General features: G+C 34.9%; 1 protein-coding gene across 3 annotated transcripts in view; it reads left to right on the top strand.

Annotated features, from left to right (window-relative positions):
• CSMD3 (CUB and Sushi multiple domains 3) overlaps nucleotides 1-26,436 on the top strand; it is a 1,210,091-nt gene that overhangs the window by 804,475 nt on the left and 379,180 nt on the right. For all 3 annotated transcript variants that reach the window (XM_058564813.1, XM_058564812.1, XM_058564811.1), the window contains 3 exons: nucleotides 5,325-5,512; nucleotides 10,348-10,536; nucleotides 20,592-20,708. In XM_058564813.1, the coding sequence (XP_058420796.1) occupies nucleotides 5,325-5,512; nucleotides 10,348-10,536; nucleotides 20,592-20,708 (494 nt within the window). The remainder of the gene's footprint in view (nucleotides 1-5,324; nucleotides 5,513-10,347; nucleotides 10,537-20,591; nucleotides 20,709-26,436) is intronic.

Genomic DNA, 26,436 nt, shown 5'->3' with positions numbered 1-26,436 from the left:
ATTCACCCTTTTCACCACCTCCCAACTGACACATTGCAGCCAACTTTTAAAATAACATTTGTTTTCATTTTCTTATATTCAATTTAGAAACACTGCATAAGCATAAAAGTATATCACTAGAAAATTAGTTTGTTTTGTTAACACAAAGGGCATTATTATGTTGAAAAGTTCCTTGGATTGCTAATAAGAGTCATTAACCATCATTAAATAAATAAATAACGCCTGATATCTTTCAGCCCTAAGTAGGCTGTCTAGAGTTGCCCTCTTGAGAAGCAGTTAGATTGCAAAACAATGCTTATAATTCACAACTGTGACTTCTGATTTGGACTTTTGTTTGAAGGCACTATTTTCTCTGTCCAGAGTTCCTAACATGTATGTCCTGTCTTTTCCAACAAGCAGTTACGTGGGCCTCTTTGTGGCTTGCCTGTTTTGTTTAGATACCTTCAAAATACTCCAAAGTGAATTCACATGCACTGTACAGCCTATATTCTAAATCAGACCATCCCAAACTTACTTTCCTGGTGAAAAAAATCTTTCCAGCGATTTTTATAAGATGTAATACTGGTTAAATACAAAAACCTAGTTTAATTTCTATAAATATAGTTACTCAGCACTTTTTACTCTGTCACTTTCTTATTCTCTTATCCGTTTACTGAGGCACAAATCTTTTAAGTTAGGCTGGAGGCAAGACAATCAAATTGAAAAGTGATTTTCAATGCTAGGGTTTGTGCACAGCCAACAGTGAACAGTTCTGTAGGTGAACCAGAACAGGCCAGGGATGAGAAATGATGCCCAATGTCCAAAGATTTTGGCTTCTCCCCACAAGCATCACTGAACAGGATTTGTCAACTGTGCCTCTTTTCTTAATCCCTAAATCACCGACTGAAGTGAATTACAAACCTGATAGCTCCTTAACCTCCTTATACCAATAATTTTTTTAACTACTTCTTGTTAATTAGCCTGCACCCAGGAAGAATCAAGAGTTAGAATGATTTAAGAATTTATTAGTAGTATTTTCACTATGTTAGACTAGACAGAGCACAGCTATATCAGTATATTTCTTTTGAATCTTGCTTTATATAATCAAAATAAATAAAGTCTCAAATTCTTTTAAATGTTCTAAACTAAAATGTTTGCTTTGGGGCTTGAGTCCTCTGTCCTTCCCTTATATGTGCGTACATGCGAGCATGCACACACACACACACACACACAAGCCCATAAGATTCTTGAGTTGGAGCTATTTGAAGAGCAAATTATTTAAATATCTTTTTCCATTTCTTCTTCCCTAAAGATCCTTTAAGTGTGTGAGATTTTGCTTTAGGGCTGACTATACTCCATGTGCTTTGTCAGGAAACCAGTTCCTTTAAAATAATCCCCATTTTAAACAGCTGTCACATGATTAAGAGTAGCTCAGTAGCAAAGCGATAAGCAAGTGACTTCATCAAGTCAAAAAATAAATGAGAGTTTGGGCTGGCCTGGTGGTGCAAGCAGTTAAGTGCACGCGCTCCACTGCAGCGGCCCGGGGTTCGCCGGTTTGGATCCCGGGTGCGCACCAATGCAGCACTTGGCAAGCCATGCTGTGGCGGCATCCTATATAAAGTGGAGGAAGATGGGCATGGATGTTAGCCCAGGGCCAGTCTTCCTCAGCAAAAAAAATAAATAAATAAATGAGAGTTTTATCCATTAGGGTAGTGGCATAAAATAGTCACACTGAAATCAGAAATATGTACATCTACCACTTCCTTGTTTGGTGACCTTGTAATATCTTGATGCTTCATTTTCCCTTTAGGATTGTTTTGAGAAACAGGATACCATCTTTGAACTATCTAACAAGAATTACATTCTTGAAAAACCTAATTCCCTTCTGTTTTCCAGGCAATCTCTTGTAAGGACACTGATTGCCAACTCTTTAATATTTCCTCTCATTCTGATAATATTTTTTATTGAATTTGGTTCCAAAACTGAATCGTATTTATTACAGAGTTATGTCACTTACTTTCCACTACTCATGAATAAAACTAATTTGGTTGAAAATGAAATTTTAAAAAATCAGATAATATAATTAAGATAGTGGCATAGCTATTTTGCAATTTTTTTATATTCTCAAATATAGCAATTGATTAGAATTAATCTACAGGAAAAAAAAACTGAAAAACATTACAAATATATTAGCCATTAGTTGGCTTCATGAGATTGTCTCTAGTAGCTTGTCAATGAAATCTTAAGAATATAATTTCGTATCAAATACAAAACAAAATAACAATAAGGCCAACGAACGTATGTGGTTTTTTAACTGTTTATTTCTTAACATAGCCAATTAACAAGTCTTATTCTCGGATCTGAAGAGGAATTTTGCTTTTATCTTCCCACAGTTCCTAAATTTTGTCAGTATTTGGCAGCTTCTAACTGAACTCAGTTTACTATTAATCATCCTAAGCCTGTCTTTCTATTCCTTTTCTTGTCCTCAACTCGTTGACTATAAGCTCTCAGTATCAGTCTTTCAGAGAGGAACTTTTTAATTTTTAAGTTAATGTGGATTATTTCAATTTGGTCAGAATGGATTTGGATTACACCAAGAATTTTTTTAAAGACAACAGGAATTGAGTAAAATTAGATCCATTTTCATTTTTAATATCATCTAGTGGTTCCATATCATTCATTTATGATAATAAATTTAATGTCATAAACAAAGGAACACTAGATTGAGGCGTTCATGAGAAGTTTACACAGCTATCTTAAAACACAAAATGAAAGGAATTCAAATTACTGTGAAACCCTATTTCATTTCCCTTGTTATTATAATGTATTTTTATAGTTCCTTAGGGCAAATCTGTGATGATTTTCTTTTTAAAGATTCCCTCCTATGAACAATGTTCTCTATATCACCAGTTAATGTTGCTACTCTATTAAGAATTAAGTGTCTTTATGTTTCAATTCCAAGCAATCCCTGATTCTTCTGTATATTTTAATTTGGTTGTTATCAACTGACAAGCTATCAAAGTGAAACTCCAATTTCAGTACTACAAATAGACTGACTACAAAACATCCAAATAATGGATTCACAGCGCAAAATTGCCTGATCGTTTATTTAAAGGACAGTGTGTTCCTATACATTTCCTACTCTAAATCATATTATTAGAAAAGTTATTTTTAGACAAATACAGTATGTTCTAGGCTACAAAATAAAAAGTAAGATAAACATGAAATCCATTCATTTTACTAAGTATACTGCTTAACAAGATGTAACAATGGTACAAATTGAAAAATATCTCAATTATAGTTCTTAAACAGCATTAAATTATACACTTAATTTTGACTACTTATATGTCATGTTTATAATCATATCAGAGATTTTATAGTAAAATAAAGTTTCTAATTTTTAAATTTTCGATTCAATTTGTTTTGACCGGGTTTTGAGTTTTATTTGTTTTGGTTTTGTTTTTTGAGGAATAGTGTAGTTTAATCTTATAATACTGGAAAAGACTGGTAAGTATGATAGTAAAAGTGATTATCTGAAAATTGGTGGACATTTCAACTGAAAATTATTTTTAAAAGTGTACTGCAGATAGCTGGTTACCAAAAATGTATTGGAAGATACATTTTAAATAAGGGTAAAGTGCATGGTTAATACTGAAGTATTCAGGTCTGTTGAATACTTTTTTTGAACAACTTTTTTTGTCAAGTTGGTAACAGCCCTAGAGAAAAGAAAGATTTTTTTGTGTGTGTGAGGAAAATCAGCCCTGAGCTAACATCTACCAATCATCCTCTTTTTGCTGAGGAAGACTGGCCCTGGGCTAACATCCATGCTCATCTTCCTCCATTTTATATGGGATGCTGCCACGGCATGGCTTGCCAAGTGGTGTGTCGGTGAGCGCCAGGGATCCGAACCGGTGAGCCCCAGGCCACCACAGTGGAGCGCACGCACCCAACCACTTGAGCCACCAGGCCGGCCCCAAGAAAGATATTTTTTTCTTTAAAATACATTTATTCTCTCATTTATCCAATAAATATTTATTGAGTGTCTGCTATATGCAAAGCATTGACAAAAACAGACACTGTCAGACCTCATGAAGCTTATGGACTCTTAAAGGAGACAACCATCAAACACGCAAACACAACTGTCATTAGCGTCACAAAAGGCACAGTAAATTGTAGCAATATAGGAAGGGAGCTAACCTACACTGTGAGGTCATGGAAGGGCTTCCTGTGGCTATATTTAAGCTGAAAACTGAAAGATGTGTAGGAAAACCTTGGTGAAGCTAGGAAAAGAATTTTCCAAGCTGCATGACCATCATGAGCAAGAGAGTAAGATGTTCAATTTTCTATGATTCCACATAAAGTTTTTTCCACATAAAGCTGAGATTTCTGATCTAGATTCAGAATGTGGTACAATCTTGAAGTGCGAGGAAGGAATACAAAATGCTATTTTATTACTAATATTTCATGCATGTTAAAAATAGCTCTGTGTTGATAGTGGTTTCTAAAATAATTGTGTCTTTAAAAAAAATTGAAAATGATACAGCAACAATAGCCAAAAATTTAAAAATAAACCAGCCAGGATAGCATAGTGGTTAAGGACAGAGATGTGGGTTTGAGGATTAGCTCTGCCATTTAAGAAAACTATTTAGGTTCTGAAGGCCTCAGTTTTCAACCTGCAAAGTGAGTATAATTATAATACCTAACTTACAGCGTTAAGTGGGAGGTTAGATAAACTAATATAAAGTATTTAGCAGAGCTTCAGGTACTTAGTAAACATCAACTACATCATCATCATTATTATTACCTACTTATAATTAGAACCACTGTTTTGAAATAAAAACTATACAAAATTTTTAATGACCAAAATAGACTTGTCAAAAACAAAAAAAACCCTCTCCATATAAAGCAGAGGTCAGATTTGAAATATATATAGAATTAAGATGAGAATCTGATTATCTGCTTGAAAATAGATATAAATCACATGGTTTTCCACAGAAATGAGGAAGACAAAAGAAAGGTGACTCCAAAAATATGCTTCATTGATGAAAAGGGTGTTTATTTATTGAGGATAATCCAAAACATTTGAAAGAAATCTTACTTATGAATAACGAATATATAAACATACCTTTTTAATGATAATTTTTCATTGGAATAAGAGCTTATAACTTTGGGCTTCACAAATGATGGGATCTTAAATAATATATAAGATATTAGGTAAGCTAAAGAAAATTATAATATAAAAATGGTAAAATTTTTAAATACTAATTCAAATTGCAATCTAAAATATTATTTTCCTGTATAGTGTTATTGTAATAAATATATTTTCTTGTGTCTCTTAATCTTAGATTTCAGACTGAACTGAATTATGATGTTCTGGAAGTTCATGATGGTCCAAATCTTCTGTCACCCTTGCTTGGATCTTACAATGGCACACAAGTACCCCAGTTTCTATTTAGTAGCAGTAATTTTATATACCTTCTATTTACAACAGACAACAGCCGTTCTAATAATGGTTTCAAGATTCATTATGAAAGTAAGTAGTGACAAATTTTTTTTAATTTCCCTACTCTGTTTCCCCTACATTTGGTATTACCATTGTATCATTAAGAGAACTAGGAGATTAATTTAAAAAAAAATCAGTGCTTTCTTTGACCTGTCAGAATGCTAATGGCTCACAAGGTGTATGTTTTAGTAAATTCTGCAATAGGTTTTCCAACAATATCTGTCTAATATCATTATGAAAGAAAATACTAAGGAAATGTCAGAGGTATCAAATAACAAATCCTAAAAAATGAGTTCAGGGGCCTGCCCAGTGGCATAGCAGTTAGGTTTGCACACTCCACTTTGGTGGTCCAGGGTTTGCAGGTTTGGATTCTGGGCATGGAGCAATGCACTGCTTATCAAGCCATGCTGTGGCGGTGTCCCATATAAAGTAGAGGAAGATGGGCATGGATGTTAGCCCAGGGTCAATATTCCTCAGCAAAAAGAGGAGGATTAGCATCGGATGTTAGTTCAGGGCTAATCTTCCTCACAAAATAAAAAAAGGTGAGTTTACCTACTAATTATTTGTGCACAGTTGTTTTTTTTTCTTTTTCTTTTTCTTTTTCTTTTTTTTTTTGTTGAGGAAGATTGGCCCTGAGCTAACAGCTGTGCCTGTCTCCCTCTACTTTATATGTGGGACCCCTACCACAGCATGGCTTGACAAACGGTGTGTAGGTCTGCGCCCAGAAACCAAATCTGCGAATGCCAGGCTGCCAAAGCAAAGCACGTGAACTTAACTGCTATGCCACCAGGCCAGACTGGTGCACAATTCTGAAAGTTGACAATAGGCAATAAATATCAGTCTAAGATGTATATGAATATTGACAAATTCTTTTAGCATTTACTTCATAAATTCAATCCTTCTTTTATATTTTACTCACACCAATTACACACAGTTTACATTTAAAATGTTCCATTTTATTATCTTGTATAAAATATTGAAAATTCACTAACATTGAAAAATAAAATATATACACATATATGGCTATGTGTAGATGGCTAATATAACTGATCAAAGGATATATATTAAAACAAGCTATAATTCACATTGTTGGAATCAGATTGTAATAATCTCACTTAAAAGGTTATAGTTTTATTTAAAAAGTCTAAAATGTGTCTGATATTTTAAACATTTTGGTGCTTGTATATACATAGAAACAAGTCTCTTTTATTTATGAACATCTGGCATATTTATACCTGTGGACATCCACACATTTTCATCTGGAAGTACACTGTCATGTATCTTTGCTTGAAAACAGTTTTGTGAATGCATCTAGTAGCACGTTTAACAGGGTTACTGCAAGATATCTTTATATCAAGTGTAGACAGATATTATATCACTTCTTTTTATATTCAAGTCTCCTATGTCACCTTCCCCCTCATGAAAAGATTTCTGCATTTGAAATTTGTAACTTTATATTCTATGTTGGGTGTCTTTCTTCAGTAGATCTGGTCAGTGGACTCATGGGTTTTTAAAACCATAATCAATATATATTCATTGTTTTTTTTCTTTTTAACCTTTTTAGCCACAATATTGTTTAATTATATTAACTTCCCTATATTTAGAGTTCTATGGCGTGGAAGTATATTTCCTAAACATTACCGTAAAATGCAACAAGAGGATTAACACATATTTGGGCATTCAAATGAACGAAAGGCCCTTAATTCAGATCTTTAGTTTAACATGTATTTGTTAAAACTGAGTCAGAGTAGAGTCATTTTTGGAAATCTATTTCAAAATTAATTCCTTCTAGCAATTTTTATCAATATGTTAACGAATGGGCAGGTACTTTTTCTTTTAGTCCGCTGTTGTTTCCTACGCTCAATATACCACATTCAATCCCACTCCAACCAAGGTGATCTTTATCATGTGTCAGACACAGGACTGTTTTAAGGATTAAATGAAACCACGCATGCAGAGTCTTATTATAATGGCTAATGTGTTGTAAGTGCTCAATAAATGATAGCTCTAGTATTTTTCCTATGAAAACTAATCAGATGAGGAATAAAAACAAGAAGACAAGCTCAAATTTATTCCTTTGTTGTAAAAGAAGAAATTTTTCGTGACACTTGTTAAAGACAGCAAAGTAGACTTTTACTACAGTGGGCTTTTGTAGTAGGGGAAAAGGGATTGAGCTCAATTCTAAATATAAGTGGGAATTTATAGCCAAGGAGCAGGATGGGGATCAGTGCATGGAAAATTACTGAGAGGAAACATCAGGGGTAGAGGATTCTGGCTAAATCTGCTAGACAGGATTTTTGCTGAAGGCAGGCCAGGGTGATGAGATATTGAGGGTGGTGACGAGGAATTTGATGAGATATCAAGGAGGGGGGATTTTCAATAAACTAACCCAACAGGATTCTTGCTAAAACTAAACTAAATTGGCCAAGGATAGAGCTCAAAGGTGAGGCCTACTCAAAAGGAGGCCTCAGAGGAGCCTGACTAAAGTTTGGTCAAGGCAAAGGGTCTTTGTCACAGTCAGAAAGTTTGTCACCTATAGGCCCTTGGTGACATAGTCTAAGTTGTTATTGAGAACCAGTGCCTAAAAAGGCAGAGTGGAGGTCAAGAGCTAGGAGAGGCTGAGGTCTATGAGACACACACTGGATATTGGTTTTGGTCACAACTGGCCAGAAGGCAGTAACTTTCTATCTAAATTAATTTATAAGAGATCACTTTCTCTCATTTTTATTCTATTTAGTCTTGTTGTTTACTTACTATTGTGAAATAATCTCTAACATCACAAATCCTTTATCAGGAAAACAAACACAAAAAGAAACTTTTTCTATTATCACTTTCTTAATAAGTTTCCCAGGCTGAAGGTAACCGAACTATCTTTTTTAAATGAACCATTCACAAACCTCAAAATAAGTAGAGTAAAACTTTAATTATTACACTAATTAAAACTTTAAAAATACATTTGGTGTTTGGTGAATTTCTATTTTTTTTAAATTAAATCCATTAAAAGAGAAAACTCAATTTCTCTAGTGGACCAAAATTCCATGGGAAGGATTTCTTGCAATGCTACCTCCTCTTGCACTCCAGATTTCCATTTTATTCCCTTTCCTGGGGCATTTTTCACCCCACTCTATCTTCCTCTCAAAACAGGGAGATTGCAAAAACTATGCCAATAGGATAAGATTATTTATAGTTTTCAAAACATATTAAAAATAATAATGACAACATAAAATAGACTTTAGGAACATAACCCATTTTTTTGTTTCAGTACAATTTTTTGCCCAGAAAAAATCACTTCTGTTTATTATGTCGTATTTCTTGAAATACAAATATAAGTGTCTTCTTGGATATCTAAATATTATATAAAACAACACAATTATAAGTGGGTATAGAACAAATCCACAGAGACAGATACCAGTCTCCAAAGACATATTTTTCATATGCATGTATAGAAATTGTTCTTTTTTCAATTATGGAAAATGGTAGATATCTAAAAGAATGTACAGTTTAAATAACAGTTTTTATATTTAAAGTCAATAGATATGTGAGGAGGTAAAGAAACAAACTAAAATGTTCAAATATCTTTATTATGTAGAATAAACAAATAAGCAGAAAATCTACTTTGAGATTTTACTTTTTTAAAAAACAAGTTTTATAAAATAAGAACAATGAGAAAATTTGTTAATGTCGTTTGTTATAACAAACGAAATTTTCTGACATTGCCAGTGTGAATGTCAGAAAATTTTGTACATTGCCAAAATTTAAGAATCTTCTAAAACTATTTTACCAATTACATTGTAATTTTTAATGACTATTTGTTAATAAATTGTATTATCTGTCCTTCTTCATTTTTCTCATTTTCTCAATTTTGCAACATTTCTATTGCCTTGATTTATTTGCTGGTGTGCCAGTTATGAAGTATTTCTTTCAGACTTATTCTATGACTGCTAGATGTATACAGTACAGTAAGGGACATTAAAAAATGTATTATTTTACTTCCTCCATCAGTTGGAGAGATAAGAAGGACAAATGAAATGATTAACCTTGTACAGTTCACTGACCTTTACTCTGAGTAAGCTGAAACCATTACAATCACTTTTGGATAATTAAATTTGCTTGATTTTGCTTTTACTATAATTTGCATTGTGTGTGACCTCTTCAAACCCCGTTTTCCCCGATTTCTTAAGATTTCACTATAACATCAGAGTTTTGGATAAAGGAAAGTTATGTATGAACTGGAGCATTAGAAGATCAAGATTTAAAGAAGGAGAGAGGATCTGAGCTTCTCTGTTAAAGATTGAGAAGATTGAATAAATTAAGGGGAGAGTTGAGGGTATTTGTGGCAGAGAAATAGAGCATACAACTAGTGAAGAGACTCACTTGACTGGCATGAAGAATGACTTTTGGGAGTTAATGGTGCTTAAGAATAGTAGAGTTCAACTTGGGAATTTGCATTTCAGGGTCATGACTTTGAACTTGATGCCATTAGCAGTAGGGTACAAGAACAATGAAATAACATGTATTAAGGACATATGTGTCCAAAATTGTATATAGAAAAGATTGGGGATGAAAAATACTGAAAGAGAGGCCAGACATTATTGTTTGTCTTGTATACTTGAAGTGGTAAATGTCTTGGGTAGGGTAAGAGAAGTAATAAATGACATTATGCTTTTCAGTGAGGGTGGACTTCAGATATATTTTGTGGAGGAAAAAAAATGTGAGAGGGATTCAAAGATGAATGAGAGTTTCAAAGCCTTGGGTGCCTAGAAGAATAATGGTCACATCACAATTGTTTGAAGAAATAGGAATCAATTTCAGCAAATCTGATTCCCATGAAGCTTATTCTTTGTTGTAATCCCTCTATTTCCCAGGTGTTACAGTGAATACTTATTCTTGCTTGGACCCTGGCATACCTGTACATGGCCGTCGCTATGGTCATGATTTCTCCATCGGATCTACTGTTTCGTTTAGTTGTGATCCAGGATACAGGCTGAGCCATGAAGAGCCCCTTCTATGTGAAAAAAACCACTGGTGGAGTCATCCACTCCCTACCTGTGATGGTAAGAATTCATTCAATATGCAAAATAAGCTGATTTATAAACAAAAAGAAATAAATATAGTCTTTATGAAATGAGAATTAACATAACTATAAATATTTCATACTTTTTAAATAATATCTTGAATTTAGGCAATTTTATGTTATCAAACCATTAATGAAGAAAAGAAAGAATGAATATTGATAATCAGCCAAACTTACCCCACGCCTAAGGATGCTGTATGTATTTTTCAAATGTGCTGGGGTAACCATTTTAAGTGCATATTGTGTGCTTGGACCCTTTGACAAAGTAGCATTGAAAATGTCAAATTGGTATCCAATGAATGCACTGAAGGTTAGATTCTTTACCTTCTGCCTTGGAAGGCAACGTGTACCAGTCCCAATTCTACGTAGCTACATAGCACAATGGCAATGTACCCAGACTGCCCTGTGGTGGTAAGTTCCTGGTTATAATGAATAGTATACTAGTGTCCTTCCCACTTCTTTGTTTCTATGGAGAATAAGTAAGAAACGCTTCATTTTTCAGAAAACACGTATGAAAATACGGTGGAAGAAAGTGCTTCCCTAAGATTGGGAAGTGCTTTCCTACTTGCTTTGTTAAAGAGCACACACAATGTAAATCTATGCATTATTTAGTTCTGGGCTTTAATTTTTATTTATAATACTATTTCCAGCTTCTATACTTACTCTTTTTTAAAGTATAAGATCATTTCTGTCGTTTTATGATTAAATTTTCAAGTACTGTCAGTGCCACCATTTTTTATTAACAACTTTAGGCTGATTTGTTTTTATAAGAAGGTTTAAAAGAATCATCAGCACATCTTTCCTATATTACAATACTCTTTTAAACAGTCAGCGTTCTTGTGATTTTAAGTGGTGGAAACCCAACTCTACTTGCTTTTAAAAAATAAAAGCAGAATTTGTTGTTCAACTATTCAAATGTTAGAAAAGGCAGGGGTGGCATACTCCTCATTGTTAATTATAATCATGCATTCAAGCCTTTTAAAGAATATCTCCATTTTCTGTATAGGCTTTTCTCTGTGTATTGACATAATTCTCTTCAGCACAGCTAGGCTTTTTTCACGTGGGGGATTGGTGGTGGAGAATACATTCTCAGGAAGATGGAAACAAATAGTCTCATATTTTCAGGATCAGAGAAGAATAAGAGTTCTTCGTTGTTGTTCCAATTAGAAAAATCTCAAGAAAGGTCTCTGATTTGTCCATACCTAGACTAGTTACCGTGGTAAAGGAAAAGCGTCCATTATGATTGGCTTTGTCCAGGTCATGTGGTACATCTATCCCTATGGTTGTGACAGACGATAGCCATGTTAAGGTACTATGTTTGCCAGGCCCTGGTAAAACCACATGGTTGGCACAAGTAGCTTCACCAAGATAGAAAAGATATGGAGGCATTGTTATCGGAAGCAGCAAAAGGATAAAAATTATGCCCAAGTATACCAACATGCTTAAGTTTTATTAATAATAAATGTGAGTATATCTAGTTTTCCTGGAAGCAGCACAGGCCCTTATCATCTCTTGTCAGTGCACCACAGTCAACCTAAAATTCAGTCTCCAACTTTTTCCATCTAATCTCCGTCCTTCACACTAAAGTTATTTCAAGTTATACCTCATGTCAGAAATACCTAATAACTTTGTGTTGCCCAAGGATGAAAGTCCAAACTACTAAACATGGAATTCATGATCCTTAACCATATGGACTCCATCCTTTCTGGTTCTGTCTCCTTCCTGCATTCTTACAAGGCATCTTTTTTTGAAAGAGCAGATCATGTCACTTTGAACCTCCATCTTGATCTGTCCTCCTCCTTTATATTTCCATTTCATTCTGAGCATATCTGGACAAGGGCTGATTAATATTCATTTTTTTAAATGTCTGAGCTTTGTATAAAGAAGCTACTTAGTTGTTTTTTTTTTTATAATTTTATTTATTTATTTTTTCCCCCAAAGCCCCAGTAGATAGTTGTATGTCATAGCTGCACATCCTTCTAGTTGCTGTATGTGGGACGCGGCCTCAGCATGGCCAGAGAAGCGGTGCATCGGTGCACGCTCGGGATCCGAACCCGGGTCGCCAGTAGCGGAGCGCGTGCACTTAACTGCTAAGCCACGGGCAGGCCCATCTACTTAGTTTTTCATTGACTTGAACTGAACTCAACTACCCTATCATCTAGTAAACCTATTTGATTAGGCCTTTCCTCCAATCTAAACTTTTTCCCCAGAAGCACCAAGTCTAAATTTCTTATGGTAAAGGGAGGTAAAGTGAATAAACAGAGTTTCTTTTCCTGAACCAAGAACGTATCCTTGATTGGCCTAGATTTCCTGGATACTCAAGGTACAGCATGCTTCACTCTTACACACATCAGCTCTTGTGGTGTCTTCACAGCCCATAATTAACTGAATCTCAAGGCAGACTGGACAATTAGGATTGGTGGTAATAATAACGATAGCTAATATTTATTGAGGGTTTACCATGTGCTGGTATTGCTACAGGTGCTTTACATGTATTACATACATTTTATCTTCAAAATAACTCTGTGAGGTGAGTGCTATTATGATCACCACTTAACAGATGAGAAAACTAAGACAAGCAAAGATTAAGTACCTTGCCCTATGCCACCCCCCTAGTTAATGGCAGAGTCAAGATTGAAACTCAGGAAACCTAGATCGGATCCTATGCACAAGTCCTCTATTACACTGCCTCCTGCTCACATTCTCCACAATAGTGAAGTACTAAAATTCTTTAAAATAAAAGTACAATTATAGATTTGTTATTCTTTCCTCAGTGATGCCACATGTTTAAGAATTTTATATAAAAATACATATAGCTGTTTAAATACTCTATGGATACCCTGCACTACTTGGAATAAAACTGAAAAACAGGACCATTATCCTTTTTGCTATCGATTATGTCATATGGAAGGGAAAAACAGGACCATTATCCTTTTTGCTATCGATTATGTCATATGGAAGGAGTACTTTGAATGCAATTCTACTTTCCATATACTTGAGTTTCTGAGTAAAAATTGATCCTTTCTAAATTCATCTTGTTTCACTATTGACCAAAGAACTTTGAACCTCAAGTCAGAAATGGTTCAGTTAGATTCTGCACTATTTAGTAAATTTGGTACCTTATCTTTCACCATGCATTTCTTAAGGAGTCTCTTTACTTCCCCTCTTGACCTCTTAGGTCTACTATCAACAGAGCAACGAGAGTAATCCTTTTATAAATTAAGACAGATCAAGACACTCCTCTGCCCAGGACCTTCTAGCATCTAACCATCCCAAGAAGAATAAAATCCAAAAAATTTTGTGTGACCTAATTGTTGCCAGGGCCCTGACTACCTCCCGTGCCTCATCTCTCACCACTCTCTCTCGTTCATGCCGCTGCACAGGTCTCCTGGCTACTCTTCACATGTGAAAACACTCACTCACTTCTCTCACTCCATCCTTCCAACCCCCTCTCCCTTCTTCCTTCTTCCTGAAACAGGATTTACATAGTCACACAACTCACTCACTTTCTAATTTCACTCACTCTCCACTTAAATGGCATATCACTGACTACTCCTTATAAAAGAGTAACCCCTGCCCTGCCACTTAGACTTTTCTTCATGGCATTTACCACTCTCTAACATTATATATTTGTTGTCTGCTTTTCTACCAGAATGTAAGTTCTATATGGCAGAGACTTTGTTCTCTTCACTATGTCCTCAGTGCCAAGAACAGTTCTTGTCACACAGTGGGTGGTCAATAAATCAGTGTTGAATGAAAGAATGAGTGAACTACACTTTCCAGCCTTTTGGGACTAGTTACTATATTTTGATTTTGCATATATATTTTCTGCCCTTTGTCTTGTTAATGTTTTTCCTTTGCATTAGAATGTCCTAGCCCTTCCTTCAACTATGTTTATCAAAATCCTAGTCAGTCTTTAAAGGACATTAACTTGATTGTGCTTTCCCTGAATGAAGCATCTGGGCAAAATCTCAACTTTTCCTAGACCCTGTAGTTCTCTACTTGTTGTGGCATTTTTTGCTACCTTATAACCACCTGTTGATTCACTAAATCAATATTTGTTAATTATAGTGTGTAGGCACTAAAGAAATATTTTTGAGCATGAACAAACACTGTCTGTGTTCTCCTTGAGCTAGTGGAGTAGTTAATAATTACATTCATTTTCTTATTTTCCTAATTATATTCTTGAGGTCCAGAACCATGCGTTTTTCTTCTTCCTTTAACACATATTTTTAAAGGACATCTCCTGACACATACGAGATTAGATTTAAAAAAAGCAAACACTTTTTACTAGCTACTTTGATTAGATCTCACTCTTGAATATCTCCCCAGTGTTTTTCGTAGAACTGAGATTTGAATGGCTCTAGGAAAGGTCAGACAAGAAAAGCCAGGGTAGCATTCTGCTTTGGCCAGCAAGTATCAAGGTCAGCGTGTACATCAAAAGTCACAGCCATGTAATGTTTCCTCTGTACTGGGGACATAAGGTTATCATGAATACTAGGGGTAAAGTTGAGGTCATATGCCTGGTATGACTCAACCCTTCATGAACTAGGCATTGTTAATTAAGATACCTACCTTTTTTAATAGATAGGTAGGTGGACCAATAAGTCTTGAATTGCCTAAGACGAGCCCTATTTTCACCTTTTGTCTTGGCATCCCGATTTCACCTTCAAATTATCTCATTTTGTTTGATAAACAATATAACCATCTTATTTGGGGGAAATTTAGAACTAAAGAGATTACATGATTAACCTAGGGTCACTCAAGCATTAGAGGCAGAACCCAAAATTGAACTGAATGTACTTAAACCTCATCATTTCCCTTATTCCTTCCATCTTATTAAAAGATTTGAGTACATAGGCTAAGGTAGCAAAAGAGTACATGGATTAATGTTTAGGATCCAAGAGTTCAAGATAAGCAAGTATGCATAGAACTCAAGTATAAATAGTCTCAGATAAGGGTACACAGTTCACAGTCAGGGGACCTGGAAATAGGACAAGAACAGATTTGAGATTAAAAACAAGCAAAAAATAATAATGAGATTTGTAATTCATGGCTATTTCCATGTTCCACTGCAATACTCAAAGTGTTTTGATGGATTCTGGTCTAGAAATTGTCTATTCTCGTTGTAGATAGTTTAGCACTTGCCAGGTGTGTATCACTACCGAGGGCAAGATATAATTTTACAGGTCTGGGAAATTACATTAAAGGGCTTGGCTTTTGAGGAGACTTCGCTATTTCACCTAATTGATACCTATCATGTGACAAGGTAGTGATCATATGTGCCAAAAATCAGGAAGGATAAGAAGCTACTAACAAAGATTATTTTAATAATTATTATTTATATTTTATATTTATTATTTTAATACTTCTAATAATTATTATTATTGTGTCTGGCTAATTGCTCTCAACTCATATTTTGGGCTATCATTGTGATTTTGTTGTGCTCCTGATATTTGTCCTTTTACATGCTTTTCTTTACTGGCTGTTTACTGTAACATCAAGTAACCAGACATTTTATATGTATTTTATGTATATTTCATCACTCACTAAGTTCTCTGCAGTGTTTTAAGGATTCACTTTTTATATAATAATTATATTATATAACATAGATAAATAAATGTTATATAATGTCTATCTCCCGGTCCCAAGAACATATAAACCTGTTATATCTATTACAAAAGTGTTTGTATCCCTAAAGATATATGGCATCAATTAGCAGGGTTGTTGGAATAAATTGGAATTCCTTCAGAAGAGGTGCTATATAGGGTAAGACAGGAGATCCATGGCATCCTTTATAGACACTCTTGTTCTAATGAAGTTTACTATGTGAATGGCCTTATATTATCTTTTTTTTTTTTATAATTTTTATTTATTTATTTATTTTTCCCCCAAAGCCCCAGTAGATAGTTGTATGTCATAGCTGCACATCCTTCTAGTTGCTGTATGTGGGACGCGGCCTCAGCATGGCAGGAGAGGCAGTGCTTCGGTGCACGCCCAGGATCCGAACCCAGGCCACCAGCAGTGGAGTGTGCGCGCTTAACCGCTAAGCCACGGGGCTGGCCCGGCAGTATATTATCTTGAACTAACTTAATTCTCAGCATTCTTTTTTTAAAAAATTATTCTTGGAGAAATTTTCTTAATAATCTCTATATCACTGTATCTTTTCCAATATATTTGAGTTCCATTTTCTATCTAAAAGTAAAAAAAAAAATCTCACATATAAAACTTGCCTTTTATTTATCTTAATATTTTAGGCCTCTCATGATTGATTCTAATTGGCTATTTGATTTCCTCTTACATTTAGCATTCTAATAGGAAGGGATGTTTCTAGAAAAGCAAACATCATCAAATCGAAAGAATATACAGTGATAAATTATCCACTTAGACAATTAATCCAACTCAAGCTTACATTAGTCTCTATCTCTCTGCATTGTATCAATGCACATGTAGTTAATCTCTTGCAATTGCTAAAAAAGCCAATAATATAAAGCAAATACCATTCTAGATATTTGCAATGTAAAATAATCTCATTTAGAAAGATGAAAGATTTCATTAGGATGATGAAAATGAGGCTGCTGCTGCTGATGATGGAAGATTTCAATCACACACAAAGGCTTTTTGAGAAATGAGATTCTGTAAGATGGAGATCAATTAAAGATAAGAACAGACAAGGATACTGACACATTTAGGTTTTAGGTGCTTGAAAAGAGAGTGATTTGAAGATGAAAGGATTAAGTGTATCTCTAGGAAAACGAACGATACTCTTGAATAATTTTTATGTATTGATCCTTTGAAGAGGAATGCTACAAAATCAAATGTAAGTGAAGGGCATCATAGTTTGCTGTAATATTTTTTTGTAGAAAAAATAACTTGATAATATGGAAAAAATCAACATTTGATTCAAGAGTGTGCTTAAGGTCATGAACTCTGGAACTAGACTGCTTGAGTTCTCTCTGTACTTGCTTTCTCATCTGTAAACTGTGAATAATTTCTTTTCTCATATGGTTGTTGTAAGAGTTAATTGAGTTACTAAAAAGAAGTCTTCAGAGTAGTGCCAGTCACGTTGTAAGTTCAATATGAGTGTTTGGTCTTGTTTTTGCTAAGCATTAGTGAGTGGTTGCAATTTTATCCTAAGTTTTATTAGATATAAAATAAAGTACATGTGGGGCCGGCACCGTGGCTTAGCGGTTAAGTGCATGCAATCCGCTACTGGTGGCCCGGGTTCGGATCCCGGGCGCGCACCGACACACCACTTCTCCAGCCATGCTGGGGTGGCGTCCTGCATACGGCAACTAGAAGGATGTGCAACTATGACATGCAACTATCTATTGGGGCTTCGGGGAAAAACAGGAGGAGGATTGGCAATAGATGTTAGCTCAGGGTTGGTCTTCCTCAGCAAAAAGAGGAGGATTGGCATCAGGGTTGATCTTCCTCACAAAAAAAGTAAAACAAAATAAACTTTAAAAAAAAACCATAATAAAAACATAAAGTACATGTATTTTCATATTTTTAGTTTCATCTTTCAAAAAAAAAGAGATTTAAATCACACCCTTTCCCCATTATTTACTATGAAATTTTATCTTTGAGTCAGTTCCTTTCAAGGCCTTCATCCAATACTAATATTCTCAACAGAAACCTCCACTGTGTCATAAAAATGCACTCTATATTTTGTCATCTGATTATAATCAAAGTAACAATGTAAATGTTCATTAATAATATATTAGTCATTAACCATTTCTCCTAAATATTTTGTGTGTATGGTTAACTTAACTTTATTCACTTATCTGCAGGATGTCCCTTTCAAGTCCCACCTTCAACACAGATATGGTAGGTGCAGCTTACAGACAGAAAATTCCCAAGAAATTCCCCAAGTTCTGAAAAGGCTATTTGACAAAGTAGCTTTATTCAAAAGAATGATGATGTATAGAAGAGCTTTCCCTCTACAACCTGTACATGTACCAGATACACACATGCATGCATGGGAGCACGTGCCTGACATACTTTCTAAAACTTTCACAGTCTGTTTTTGTTACATTTTTGTGTTTAATTTAACTCTCTTAATTTTGATCCTTCTGTTCACTGAGTTTTGCTCTAACTGTATGAAATATAGTTCTTTCAAATAGAGATTGTAGGTTTTACTCCAGTAGAGCATTTTCACTCATCACATTTCACTCAACTAATTCATATCATGTTGTATTGTTGGGCTTTTTGTCTGACTTTCACAATGGAGGATAAAATGAAATGTAGTGTATTAGGAATAAATTGACGTAATGTAAAAATAATCTAATAAAAAAGTAAACAATCCCCTGTCAAGAAACAGAATGAATTATAAGAAAAGTAAAAGCAGATCAACTTAGCACCAGCATTATCAGCAAGATATAGTGGAAATGGTATACCTAGCTCTTGGATTGATCACAAAAGCACAATGAGGCTTTTTAAAAAATTGGAAGAAAATTGAGAGGTTCAGTACAAATAATTACCAATGGAGGTGTGTGCAGCCTCTAAATAGGAGCCTAGGATACCAAACCGTGTATATCATTGCAATGTCTTGATAGTAAATGAGATTGGAAGCATGGGCTTGTCTAGGTCTCAGGAAGGCAGCCTATAAGACAGCTCTAAAAGAGGTGATGGTCAAGACTTTCCTTTACTCCTCGGTGGAGTAAAAGAAATAATAAAAAGAGTGCTTTTAAATTTTGTTTAGTATATACGTTAAGTCCAAGCCTTCATGTTTAAATACGTCTAGGAACTGCAGACTTATCATTTCTAGTCAGGTCAGTGTAGAATAGTAGCCAGATTGCCTCAACTCGTCTCCTTCTCAGCATTGCTACTTGGAAGAAATCATGGAAGAGAATAAGGCCAAAACTCACTTTTCTGGTGACCCAGGAAAGTTGAGTAAGGATCAGGACAGACAAGGCCGAATGTCGCATTCACAGTACTTACCGCCCTTGCCCATGTCCAAAAGAGCTGGCGTCTCCAAGTGGAATAGAATGAGGGGTCAACACCTCCCTGTTTTCACTAGAATGTACATTCTTACCTGGCTATATCTTTGTCTTCTTTAATTTGTAATACTGATAAAATTATCTGGTATACCATAACCACTGATAGTTGTTGACTATGGTAAAAGACAATGTAAACTGTGATATGTTCTTGAATAAATCAACATTGTATTGAATTTTAATCTCTTTGGCTTCGGTTCATAAACACTTATTTATTTTTATTATCTTGGAGTATTTACTTAAAAACCTATACCCTTTCAAAAATTCCTTTTTGTTCATGATATTTCCCAGGGAAATGCAGATGTACAGAAGCAGCCTTCAAATTTTCACAGCTTGGTTTACTGTTTTAAAAGGAATTCTGTGGGGCCGGCCCCGTGGCTTAGCAGTTAAATGCGCGTGCTCCGCTGCTGGCGGCCCGGGTTCGGATCCCGGGCGTGGACCGATGCACCGCTTCTCTGGCCATGCTGAGGCCGTGTCCCACATAACAGAAACTAGAAGTATGTGCAGCTATGATATACAACTATCTACTGGGGCTTTGGGGGAAAAAATAAATAAATAAAAATTAAAAAAAAAAAAGGAATTCTGTGAAGAATGACACATATCCCTTTAGGAATCTGAAAGAAATAACTTTGTATAATTAACAACTTGTTTTCTTAAAGCTTAATAAAAGAGGGGCTGCTAAACAATTAATTACTCATGTTTAATTTATGACCAATTTATGCAAATATTGCTCATAATTAGAAATGTATAAGACAAGTACATACTTCAAATTCAAATATGGAAAGTTGAACTATATTCTCTTGGGGCCAGTATTAATTCTCAGAGGCTGTTACATACCTTTTTCTTGTCTAATGCTGCAGTGGATGAAATGATTCCCTAGTATTAGGAGAGATCTTTACATACTCCTGTTATTACCAGGATGTAGCTTAAGCAAAGAAAATCAGACTCATTCTATTTCAAGAGAGGAGAGAGTTTTTTCAGCCTCTGCATCTCTAACTCTGACTGATCATATGACTGTATTTCTTTGTATTTTCAGCACTATGTGGAGGAGATGTTAGAGGGCCCAGTGGAACGATCTTATCACCTGGTTACCCGGAATTTTATCCAAATTCTCTGAATTGTACATGGACTGTTGATGTAACCCATGGAAAAGGTAATTTGCCTCATGCAATGACAATTGGGCTATCTTCTGAATTTTCATTGCATCTATTTTTATTTCATTGTCCTCTACAATGTCATTTTGCATGACCAAAAACAGATCAGTACTAAAATTCAATTTGAGCAAGTACATCAAAGGATTATATTTAATTTTCTGTAGTATTATATTATGCTCATGTATTTACCAGAATGGTAAAATAAGAGATATTTATTTTCTTTTGATATATTACACTAACGTTATTTGGAATTTTCATACCAGCAAAACCTCAAATAGAATGACTTTTGTCTCTGGCATAGTGTTAAAGAGATTGATTTCAAAAGTTCAAAGGGAATATGAGGATGCTCTGAAATGCTGAGCAATTGTAAAGCAAACAGTACATCTTTATATACACTTGTTTCTAAAATGTTTATGATTATTTATTATAGTTATATTCCCCATGTAAATTTATAACCACTCTAGACATAATTATGTCTCAAATTTTCTATCAGAACTGCAGACGAATCTCACATTATTGAACAAGAGTATAAAATTGCACTGTGCATATGGTAGACGTTAGTAAATGTCCTTTGAACAAACAAATGAAAGGCCCTGTAGTACTAAATGTGGTTCACTGATGCAATGCAACCAAACTAGTAAACTAACAATATAAGTGATCAAGATAATAACAATGGGAAAATGACCATCCTAACGTATCAAAACAAAGATGGATTAAAATCCATTAAAATGGATTTACCTGGAAATCTCTGTGTGCTAATCTCTTAAAAAGAGTTATTCATTTTAAAAACTGCTTTGGAGAAGTAGTTTTTCTTTTAGCTCTGTTGTTATATTGTTCTTATTGGTTTTTATTATTATATTGTACTTACTGATTTTACTATAGAAAATCTAAAAAAAAAAATTAAAAAATTGAAAAAAAACCCTAGCAATGAGAAGATGCTGTTACAATTTTAAAAATTAAAGCTTATGGGGCCGGCCCAGTGGCTTAGTGGTTAAGTTCGTGCATTCCACTTCAGCGGCCTGGGGTTCGAGAGTTTGGATCCCGTGTTCAGACCGGTGCACCACTTATCAAACCATGCTGTAGTGGCATCCCATACAAAGTGGAGGAAGAGTGGCATGGATGTCAGCCCAGGGCCAATCTTCCTCAGCAAAAATACTAGGATTGGCAACAGATGTTAGCTCAGGGCTAATCTACCTCACAAAAAAAAAAAAAAAATTAAAGCTTGTGTTTAATACATTTGAATTCATTGTGTTTTCACAAATGAAGTTTGCCTATATTAAAATTATATGTCATTTCATTGAGAGTGAGGATTATATAGAGATTGTTATTATAATGACATTAAATGTTATTGAGAAAAAAAACATTAAAATAAGTATTCTGGTATTGAACAGCAGGAATGAGGTGGAAGACTTTGTAAACTGTGGTTTTTGTTATTCTCCATAATACAAAACTTTCCACTGGAAGTTAACCAAAGCATCCTTTTATTCCCGTGCACAGTGGATTAATGGAGTTTAAAATAAGCTTCCTTGTGTTATACAAGAAAATGGAGGGCTACATACTGCTTGCTATGTAAATAGAGGTTTAATTAACACTTAAGGTTTTGCATCTTCACAGGTTGCAAGTGTTAATTAAATCTGTGTTTACATGGCAAGAAATGCAGATTTAGATGCCTTTCTTTTACGAGCCAACAAAATTTGTTGGAAGTAAAACTATTCCAAAGTGTAGCCAAAGTTATGTAAAGGATAATCTCTTAAAGTTTGGAGAAATTGTCAAGGTAATGTAGTCTAACCTCTCACCCAACATACCAGTTTCTAAGGTGTTTCAGAAATATGATGAACTGGCCTGATATTGATACTTCCGTTGACGGGAAACTTACTCCTTGGGAAAACTTGCTCAATTTTTGTGCAAACTTTGCTCAATTTTTCTAATTGCTTGAAAATTATTCTGCAACTTTTATCCGTGTTCTGCCTTCTGGAATTAGACAAAATAAAAAAACAAATTCCTGCTCCAACCTCAAGTTCCTCAAATATACGAAGTCACTACTCTGTGACTATCACGTTTTTCACGTCCCCTACCCCTAGATCTTTTTCCCAGTCTTTTCTTCCCAGACTGAACACTCCAGTTTCTTCAATTCTTTATCTTAAGATGTCTTCATTCTCATCACCATTCTAATCACCTTTCTCTGGATGTGTTCCTGCCTATTGATATCTAAGGATATCAATATCCTTTTAAAAATGTGTTTTTCCAGAACAAAATGCAGTATGGCATTGTCTAACTCTGCCAATTATTTTCATCAGCGAAGACTAGGTTTCCTTTCATTAACTTTTTTGCAGCCATGTCATACTACTAATTCAAAGTAAGTTTTTCTTTTCTTCTTTTTTTTTTTTTGGTGAGGAAGATTGGCCCTGAGCTAACATCCGTTGTCAATCTTCCTCCTTTTGCTGGGAAAGCTTAGCCCTGAGCCAACATCTGTGCCCACCTTCCTCCATTTTGTATATGGGATGCAGCCACAGCATGGCTTGATGAGCGGTGCGTAGCTCCACGCCTACGATCTGAACCCGCAAACTCTGGGGCCGCCAAAGCAGAGCACGCAAACCCAACTGCTATGCCACTGGGAAGGCCCCTTAAAATAAGTTTTTGGTCAACTGAATCGCCTTTTTGAATATTGGGACTTTAAAGTACACTTAAGCCCAATTCCTAAAATTCTATAATTGTGCAATTGATTGTTTTCTATCTTTGGTGCAGGCCTTTATATTTACTTCTGTTATATTTGATCATATGAGTTTGAGCTAGAGTTCCTGTGAGATCATTTTGAAATGATTTACATTTCGTTTACATTTACATTATACAGTCAGAATTTTCTTAAATAGTCATGATCATCAAGACTACAGGAGTTTATAAAAATCTTAAATAGGACAGATCTAAATATCTAAATATTTAAGAACTAAGAAATTTCAAACACACCGTCAGTATTCTCTTCACCACTTAAAACTAAGTCAAGGTATTTGAACACATACAATTGTACTACAGTTTCAAATTCAGTTAACTACAGTATCATTCAGCCTACATTGCTCCTTATTTACTATGATACCATAAGAAATTTTTCTTAAACACGTGACAAAAATCAAGATACTAATTATATATAGTCTACTAGAGATTTTGTGGGAAAAAATCTACATTAAAGTAACCTTAGATTCTTAGAGGTGGGCTTGTGCTTAGTTAAAGCATAGTCCAATCCTATAAGTTTAAAGATGGAAACCACTCCCCACACACACACGTGTCGGTATGGTACCCTCAAATTCATAGTTGGTGGAATGACTATAACTAAAACCTAGATATTCATGATATTTTCACTTTAAGCCCAAGTCTTTTCATATATGTCTGTAACATCAAGTGCCTTAATAGGGCTTCTTAAATTATCACTCTTATGAGAAGGTACCATGATGTTGAAACCACTGACATTTTCTTACTGTTCTCAAACGCCTATTGCCCTGTTACAGCTGTGTGTTTGCCTGTCTGCCCCCTTTTCCTGAAATGTCTAGCTCAGGGCTGCTCCTCCGCAATCTTCTGCTCACTTTTGAAGGTCATTGCCTTCAGAAGCCTCTACCAAGCCCTCTGACAAATTAGTTACCTCTATTTCTATGCTCCTATATTGACTGGTATTAATCACTTTCATAGCACTTAGCAGAATGTTTGAACTTTTGGTTTATGTATCTTTTCCCATAGACCATGAGTTTTTTACAGTATTCTAAATCTTTATATTCCATAATGCCGAGAATCTAGTAGGTTCTTAGTATTGTTTTCTTATTTGGGTTAATTGACCTTTAGCAGAACTTTGAAGGTCTTACATTATTTTGCAGTAATGAAAACAGATTTTATTGTTTAACCCATAATCGGATAAACAAAAGTTTTCTTTCATAAAGTGGCTAGCTAGGGCTGAGTGACATGAAAACAATTAGCTCTCAGGTTGAAGGATTGAACAGTAACAATAGCTAACAGTTGCTGAGCACTTCCTCTGTGCAAACAAAGCACTGTGCTAAGTCATTCCTGTGTATTGTCTCATTTAAGCTCCAAGACAACCCTGTTAGAACCCCATTTTATAAATGGAGAAGGTAAGGCACGAAAAGGCTATGTAATACTTGATGGTGGGCTCGTTAATGCCACTAACAGAACTTTTAATTTTCCCACATATTAATTCAGTGCATATCAGAACAAGCACATTTTTCTAATGAGTTTTTACTTGTCTTTTCCTTGCCTTTTGTCCATCTATTCTCCTATTATCCCCCTAGTTTTTCTTAGTTTTACTCTATAACAGAAATCAAATTGACTTGTCTGAATTTTCACTCAGATATAGCTTTTCGTTGTTTTGTAAATTTGGATAGCAGTTGATCTAGATCGCAAAGTATCTTCTTGTCATATTGTCACCCCGTTCTCATTTACATCTGACTATTGTTAATTACCACTTTTATACTGAAAGAACAGAAGAACATTTGAAAGACTGACTCAATTTCTGGACTTCTAAAACGGCCCTTATATTCTTGCCCATTGTGGAGAGAAAAAAAAAAAGAAACCTGTTAACATGTTGAAAAAGAGTTTGAAAAATAGTATCATTGTACATTTCAAATTTTTTCCAAATCAAAATCACTGGTCCATTATGTAATAATAACCTTGTCTTATCATTTTTTGTGTTTTCAGTTTATTTGCTTTGGTCTCGTTTTATATCACTTTTTTTTTTAAATATATACAATTTTTATTTGTCAATCATACCTCAAGGGGCCAGCCTGGTGGTGTAGTAGTTAAGTTCACTCACTCCGCTTCTGTGGCCCAGGGTTCTCAGCTTTGGATCCTGGGCGAAGACCCACACACCACTCATCAAGCCATGCTGTGGCAGGCATCCCATATACAAAATAGAGGAAGATGGGCACAGACGTTAGCTCAGGGCCAATCTTCCTCAACAAAAAGAAGATTGGCAATGGATGTTAGCTCAGGGCTAATCTTCCTCACACAAAAAAATAAATAAAATAAAAATGTATACCTCAATAAAGCTGTGAAAAAAAAAGAAATATCCTTTTAAGGTTGATTTGTTCAAATCAAGATCCAAAAAAGGTCTACACATTGTATTTGTTTATTAAGTCTCTTAAGACTTTTTAATTCTCTTCTTTTTTTATACCATTGATTTGTTAGAGAAATCAAGTTGTTCGTCCTTTCTGATTTGGCTGTTTTTTTCATTGTGGTGTCGTTTAACTTCTCTGTCCTCTGTATTTCTTGTAATTTGGTTTTAGAACTAGACACCTGATTAGATTCAGGTCAAATTTTTTTTTTAGTCAAAAATACTTCACAGGTGGTTCTTCCAGTGTGTTCTTCCAGTGGTATCACATCAGGAGGCACAGAAGGTCTGGATGTCCTAAATTTAGTGGAGCTAAGACTGATCGGTGGACTCAGATCGTGTCAACCTGACCCTTCATTGCAAATTTCCTCGTCAATCTTTCACCTAATGATTTTATCATCCGTTGATGATTGCTGCTTAGATCTATTATTGCAGTAGGGATTGCGTAATAGTGAATTCTCTTTTTTCTTTATTTATTTTATTCTGGTAACATTGGTTTATAACATTATATAAATTTCATGTGTACATCATTATACTTCTATTTCTGCAGAGACTACATCATGTTCACGACCCAAAGACTAATTACAAGCTGTCACCACACACATGTGCCTAATCATACT

This window comes from Diceros bicornis, chromosome 21 (assembly GCF_020826845.1).
Source record: "Diceros bicornis minor isolate mBicDic1 chromosome 21, mDicBic1.mat.cur, whole genome shotgun sequence".
Classification (NCBI taxonomy): domain Eukaryota; kingdom Metazoa; phylum Chordata; class Mammalia; order Perissodactyla; family Rhinocerotidae; genus Diceros; species Diceros bicornis.
Note: the sequence above shows the minus strand (reverse complement) of the source record. Positions and strands in the feature narration are given on the sequence as shown.